General features: G+C 44.3%; 1 protein-coding gene across 1 annotated transcript; it reads left to right on the top strand.

The window, feature by feature from the left end:
* Window positions 1–4801: 4801 nt before the first annotated feature.
* Window positions 4802–5186, top strand: LOC124681287. The gene has a single exon (XM_047216219.1). It carries the CDS (start codon window positions 4828–4830, stop codon window positions 5110–5112), a length of 285 nt encoding a protein of 94 aa, XP_047072175.1. The 5' UTR covers window positions 4802–4827; the 3' UTR covers window positions 5113–5186.
* The last annotated feature ends 2149 nt before the right edge of the window (window positions 5187–7335 follow it).

Below are 7335 nucleotides of genomic sequence, written 5' to 3'. Positions count from 1 at the left end.
GCCATGCTGACGTTAGCATGACATCAGCATGATGCCATATTTAGCTTTTCTATTTTTTGTTTTTTCTGTAATTCGTTTCTGCATTTCTATAATTAGAAAATAAATTGAAAGGTGGGTCCACTTGTCAGAATTTTAATAATTTAGTAAATGTTTAGAAAAGAATAAATTTATGACATGTGGGTCCAAGTTATTAAACTTTTAATATTTTTTTGTAGAATTTTCAGAAATTGATTTAAAATGAATTAAACTTCAGAAATTCATAATTAATTCATATTAATTCAGAAAAATATAAAATTATATATCAAAATGATCAGAAAAATAAATCCTAGCTGTTTATTCATGTTTCATACATGCTTGAACCAATTAATTATGAGCCCTAGTAGAAACCCTAAATCGACCGCTCTCATGTGCCGAAGTCGACGCCGAAACCCCTCTTTTTCCGTCGATGCACCTAGGGTTTAACCGAACCCCTTTAATATGACATATCATCATATTGTATGTGTGTTGCATTGTACCATGTCTTGATCGTGCTATTCCTTTCCGGTGTTTGGTTCTTCACGATAGGGACCGAACGCGAGCCTGAGATCAACGCCACCGAAGAGCAGCACCCGACCAACGAGGGACAAGGCAAGCCCTAACCTGGTTCATATATGGTTTCGAAATGTTTTACTTCTGGTTCTTACATATTGCATCCGTTTCAAATATGTTTTATCGGCAGTTGTAGATATCCTATGTGTGCATAATCCATCCTTGTAGCCCAGAATTCCTGATCCACCGCTCCAAGCAAAACTAGGTCTGATCGAGCTTGTTCGCATCGCTAGAGCCGTATATGTGTTAAGCTTAGCCATGCTTAACTATTGAAGTCTGATCCATCCGGTTGATGAATCAGAGCTACGAATGAACCTAGTTTGGCAGGATGACGTGGTAAGATCAGTGATGTTAATAAACATGTTTAAAGGCTTGGATGGGCCGCCACATGGGTATGTGGTGATTTGACTCGTTCTCGCCGATACTAGGACCTGAGTTCTCGCCTTCGGAACCAAGACTGAGCGTACAACCACACGGGGCCCATGAGAACCCCTTGGCCCGTACTTACCTAGCTTACCCATGAGTCAATTAGTTTGCGAGTTCCATTTTCCATACGCATGGGGAAAATGAGGAAAAGTTTTCAAAGTTCATCATATAGGGCGTGCCTAGGGTGAAGGATGCTGGAGGCATTGAACTGGATCCCCTGCGCATAATGACTGGGACCGCCTCGGAGAATGGCTACCTACGATGACGGAGTTCCCCAGTTAGTTTGATTCATGGGAATAGGCGGAATAAGGGAAAGGTTTTGGTCGACCCTCTGCCAGCACACCAAGGAAGTGTGTTATACTAGTGGCACTAAGAGTCGATCGACGCGTGTGGCTAAAGTTGTATACCCCTGCAGGGTAAATCTTTTCGAAAAGCCGTGTCTACGGTTACAAAAGACTTGGTGATGGATTCTGTGATCATAGACAACTTGAACCTAATCGTAAAACTTGATATCAATGTGTGTATAAGGATCCCTTCTTAGGGTGTCGAGGGGGTGATCCTAGGTAATAGGTTCAGGTGATGATGAAGATTCGGTGGATTCAACATGATGATGTTAGAGCTAGAGTTGATATCGCTCTCTTACCCCTTTTGAAAATGGTCCGAATAGATGAACTTCTGCTCCCTCATGTTTACAAAGGAAATCTGGCTTTATGCAAAATAAGCTCCAAATAAAGCCTCGCATACCCGCTTTGCTAACAGGTTATACTAAGTCTTGCTGAGTCCCTGTACTTAGTCTTGCATGCTTTGTTTCAGACGAAGTCCTTCCAACTGATGGTGGTTTCTACCTCGACGTCGACGAGTAGTTCGGAGTTCCTCATGCGGTAGCCTGAGACTTATGGGCTGGGACGTCGCCTTATGTTATTGCCTCTTAGGACCTTTGCAGTCTTGTTATCTCGATAACATAATTTGCTTTCCGTTGCTTGTTGAATTGTGGTCAGTGACCTCTGCGTGTAATAAATTTGGATCTGAACTTTGCTAAGAGTTGTAATATATTTGCTTTTAGTCGTAGAGTCATTGTTGTGTTACCGATTCTCACCCTGTAGGCCCTAGAGATCTAGGTTAGGCTTATGCCAGCTCTGATATCTGAGTTTGTCTAGCCCCGACCTTCGGGGTTCCCCATAATTGTGAACTCGAGGGAGGAACGGTCTGATCAGGTATGCGAGTTCGATGATGAAATCATGAAGAAAATCCCATATCCGCATCCTCGTTCAGATGTTCTTCATATAGAAATCCCAATGCTTCCAAGTCCTAAGATATTTGTGTTCTTCAATGGCATTGCAAAATCAGTTTCAACTAGGTGCAATATTTGTATGCATGAACCTACCAATGACTTGGAGTCTACTCCTTGCTTAGATTCAGGTACTTGTGATGGCTTCTTAGTGAGTTACGATAATGTTCCATCTCTATTCTCACGCTTAAGTATGAACACTATTACGTTCACATTTTAGGCCCTTAGGTGCAACAACTATGGAATGGATGCTTTCATGCAGTTCAACACTGCCATAAGGAGCACATGGGCACTTGTATTCTGTTGTGAGCATTGCACCTTCGTTGAAGTAGCTCAATGACAACATTTTGATCATATCAATAAAAGTTCACTGCAATTTTTTTAGACAATCGCATTTTTATAAATTCTTTGTAGCGCCATCACAAGTGATTAATGCTAATTATTAGAAAAGTCTATAAGAAACCATATCCATCGTAATATGCAATCAAGTATTGACCAAAAAGTATTGAATAATCATCATCTAGTAAAAACCATGCCTAATTCTCCCAAGAATTGCTGCATTGCTGTGCATCGAAAATTTTGCTCATGTGTGACCGCCACCACCCATCTCACAACCAGTATTGTATCGAAGAACACGAATGTCCTGATTAAAGAGATTTTTTAAAGTCGGGAGTTTAGGCCAACATGACACCGTATAGGGTGCCCTGATGTGCCCAGTTTGTACCAAGGTACACACAAAAATTAGGTTAAATGTGTCAATTAACCATTTGATTTTTATGGACTAAAATGAACCCAGGGGCAAAGTTGAAGGCCTTAGGTTTATTTGTAATTTTTGGATACACGTGTAGAGTCAAATCTTCAACCATCAATATCTTTTAATGTAATTACTTGAAAATCCCATGTATAAATTTGTTTTGGGAAGTATCTTGAGGATATAGTAATATCAGGACTTAATTACTATTAATTTTGTAGTACAATTATAATCAGTGAAATAAGTGTGTTTTGAAGACCGTGCTAGAGTTGAAAAGATAACCTGTGCAAATCCGGCGGGAGTAACTGGGATTAGAAAGACTAGTCAACGAGAGAACAACTATGCTATATCCAATTAGGGCTCTTAAGGAGAACAATATTTAGAAAATATAGTAGAACGAAAAGTAACATCGAGATGCCTACAGAATCTTGAAAAATTACGCAGACTATTGTTTTGTAAGACACGCAAACAATAAACACAAGAATTTGAGCAATAAGAGAAAACATAAAGAGAGAAACAAAATAAATATAACAAGTTTTGAGCTCATGCTGAGATTCATATATAGTTGGTTGCATAGGAGTGCATTCTATAAGAACATGTCAACCCTAATTTTATGATTCAAAAACGCTCTTCATGATGATTTTGTATGACTAAAATTCTCCAGACGGTCAAAACCATATGATGGTCATCAATTAAAAACATACGCGAATCTCACATTTTCAATTAAAAAGATGTCCATTTCTTTCATTTCCACATTATCGTTTCCAGAAGACAATTCTTTGCAGTCAGCTTGAATCTTCGGTTTCCTGGTAAAATAAAATAATGAAACTTGAATCAATGGCATCATTTTAAGCCATTGCCCATGACAGCCCTCTGCTTGCGGGCATCGACACGTTCTGTACCGCAGCAGAGGAATAGAGATGCGTCAATGCACGTACAAGTACCGGATCTCTACCAAAACTCACGTTTGAGAACATTCTAATCCACGTCCCCCTAGCGATGATCACCCTATAATCTGACACATTATTTTAGTCATTAGACATTAACAGGAGATTAACTAGCTAGTGACCATATTTGATCCACACTTTCCTTTCCAATTGCCAAATTACGTCCCAACAATTGAGGGTGGAAAAGAACTTCTTGGATCAAGTTGAAACACAGTTTCTTCCCACCCAGGTAAACCTATACATCCATCCATCAATCACTGTCCCAAGATCCTTGAAACACCTTCATGCAGCTAGCATTGCCTGCAAGAGGTCTGAGGTTGCTAATCGATTAAGTGTTACCTCCTATTCTCCTAATCATGCAATCTGCAAGTGTTGCTTTGCGTAGCCACGTCCTTGATCAATCATGTGGAATAATGTAGGGTCTCTCGTGTGCTCGTTTGACTTTGACAACGAGTCAACGACACCGGGGCGAACGAGGGGATGAACGCCCAGGTTGATAGCGCTAGCTGCCTCACGGTGAGGGCGGAGCAAAATGTTTTCGGAATTTCTTGTTGTGACACTTCTTTATTGTTTCGGCAGAGAATGTGGTTGGCTCAAGTTAGGGCTCCCTGGTAAGAAAATCCTCACTTCTTTCAGTGGTATTATTGCGAGGATGAATGCTTTGTTTTTGGGACATGCTCAATTAAGTGGTAGCGCCAGGAAATCTCTAGAGCTTATGAATTTGGCGACAACTATAAATACCCTTGAAGCCTCCTCAAACGCAAGTCACAAGTCACATCACGAGTTGCGTGTAAGTTACAGAGCATTCAGAAGCAGAAGCGAAACACATGGGATCCTTGGGCCTTGCCGTGAGCGCAAGCATGTCCAAGTCCAACGGCAGCACGGTGGCCGTCAGAGGCCAGCATCAGCAGCAGAAGCCGGAGCGCGGGGCATTCAGCTGCAGCTTCCGGATGCCGCTGCATTACCCGCGGTACAAGAAGGCGGACTACGAGGCCATGCCCGAGTGGCGCATCGACTGCTTGCTTGGGGAGTACGGCCTCCCCATCGCCGGCGACGTCCACGACAAGAGGCACTTCGCCATGGGCGCCTTCCTCTGGCCCGGCCAGTACTGATCGAGCTCACCTTAATTTCCACCCGGATCAGGCCGATCAGCAAAGCTAGCAGAGAATGATCAGCGACTGCAGCAGCAACGTCACATGCCCTGTAATGTAATGTAATGTAATGAATGAAGGCCTCGTATCAGTATTATATTCCTATACATCCGTCATCTAATGGAAATCGCCACTCAGAAAAGAGTGTTTCTTGGACTATGTATCACTACACGAATGGAGCCATACGCCGACGGCCAGAATCTACGCCGAGGGCTTTTTATCTGGGCCGTCGGCGTACGGCATCGCCGGGGCAGCTCGGAAGGCTGGCCGTCGGCGTAGACTTACCGTCGGCGTAGAGGTGGCTACGCCGAGGGCAGCCGTCGGCGTCAACCTGGCCCTCGGCGTAGCACCGGCATCGCCTGCCCTCGCACCCGCGCCGTCACTGCCCGCTCACGGCGTCACACAGACGCCGAGGGCTACCCTCGGCATAGGGCATGGCTCCCCCTATGCCGACGGCCACCCTCGGCATATAATTTTTTTTTCTTTTTTCTCTCTCTCATATTACTTTGTATTATGTTTCTATTATTTATTTACTAGTATGAATTATGTAAAAAATAGTTCTATTTTTTAAGAATTCGTAGATGGCATATGTAGGTTCCACGGGTGACGATCCGCGGGGTCCCCGCCCTACGGTTTCCCTAACCCTAACCCTAGCCCTAGCCCTAGGGTTTCCCTAACTCTAACCCTAACTCTAACCCTAACCCTAACCCTAGGGTTTCCACATACATTGCTAACCCTAACTATAACCCTAACCCTAACCCTAGGGGTAGATCTGCGGGGTCCCGCCCTAGTGTTTCCCAAGATACAGATCACCGGAGCGTCAGAATTGTTGGAAAACTTGCATCTGCCCCTAACATATATGTACATGTGTGATGTAAGGTTTGGGTAACCTTGGATGTACCCGGCGTTGACGATTTCCGCATAATGGGCTAGCACTTGGTAAAATCCAGGATTTGTATGTGGAAACCCCCGCCATGGCTCAAACGGAGCCTATTTTATGGTAAAGTATGCCCAACCTATGGTTTCCATGTACATATGTCCTAAACAAAGCAAAACAAATAAAAAAGTCCACTGGTAAACCCTCGCACGGAGAAAGCTATAGGGGTAGATCTGTGGGGTCCCCGCCCTAGGGTTTTCCAAGATACAGACCACCGGAGCGTCGGAATCGCTGGAAAACTTGTGTGTGTCCACATGGCATGCACAAAAGTGATTTGAGATGGTTTTATATCCAAGGATACCCCCCAAGGTGTGTCCGGCTTCTCGGACAGGGGGTTCCTACACTTAGGCAGATTCTGGATGTATAGGGGGGAACTCCCTCGGAGGTGAATGATACGTCTCCGACGTATCGATAGTTTCTTATGTTCTATGCCATATTATTGATGATACCTACATGTTTTATGCACACTTTATGTCATATTCGTGCATTTTATGGAACTAACCTATTAACAAGATGCCGAAGTGCCGGTTCTCATTTTCTGCTGTTTTTGGTTTCGGAAATCCTAGTAACGAAATATTCTCGGAATTGGACGAAACGAAGACCCAGGGGCCTATTTCGCCACGAACCTTCCGGAAGACCGAAGAGCATACGAAGTGGGGCCACGAGGTGGCCAAACCACATGGCGGCGCGGCCAAGGGGGCCCGCGCCGCCTCGTGGTGTGGGCCCCTCGTCGGCCCCCGACTCGCCCTTCCGCCTACTTAAAGCCTCCGTCGCGAAACCCCCGATGCGAAAAACCACGATACGGAAAACCTTGCGAGACGCCGCCGCCGCCGATCCCATCTCGGGGGATTCTGGAGATCTCCTCCGGCACCCTGCCGGAGAGGGGATTCATCTCCCGGAGGACTCTACACCGCCATGGTCGCCTCCGGAGTGATGAGTGAGTAGTTCACCCCTGGACTATGGGTCCATAGCAGTATCTAGATGGTTGTCTTCTCCTCATTGTGCTTCATTGTTGGATCTTGTGAGCTGCCTAACATGATCAAGATCATCTATCGGTAATACTCTATGTTGTGTTTGTCGGGATCCGATGGATAGAGAGTACCATGTTATGTTAATTATCAAGTTATTACATATGTGTTGTTTATGATCTTGCATGCTCTCCGTTACTAGTAGAGGCTCTGGCCAAGTTTTTGCTTTTAACTCCAAGAGGGAGTATTTATGCTCGATAGTGGGTTCATGCTCGCATT

Source organism: Lolium rigidum, unplaced genomic scaffold, assembly GCF_022539505.1.
Source record: "Lolium rigidum isolate FL_2022 unplaced genomic scaffold, APGP_CSIRO_Lrig_0.1 contig_38835_1, whole genome shotgun sequence".
Lineage (NCBI taxonomy): Eukaryota > Viridiplantae > Streptophyta > Magnoliopsida > Poales > Poaceae > Lolium > Lolium rigidum.
This window is presented reverse-complemented; position numbering and strand designations above follow the sequence as displayed.

Coding starts and splice junctions, on each gene's coding strand:
- LOC124681287 (XM_047216219.1), top strand. CDS start 4,828: ATGGGATCCTTGGGCCTTGCCGTGAGCGCAAGCATGTCCAAGTCCAAC.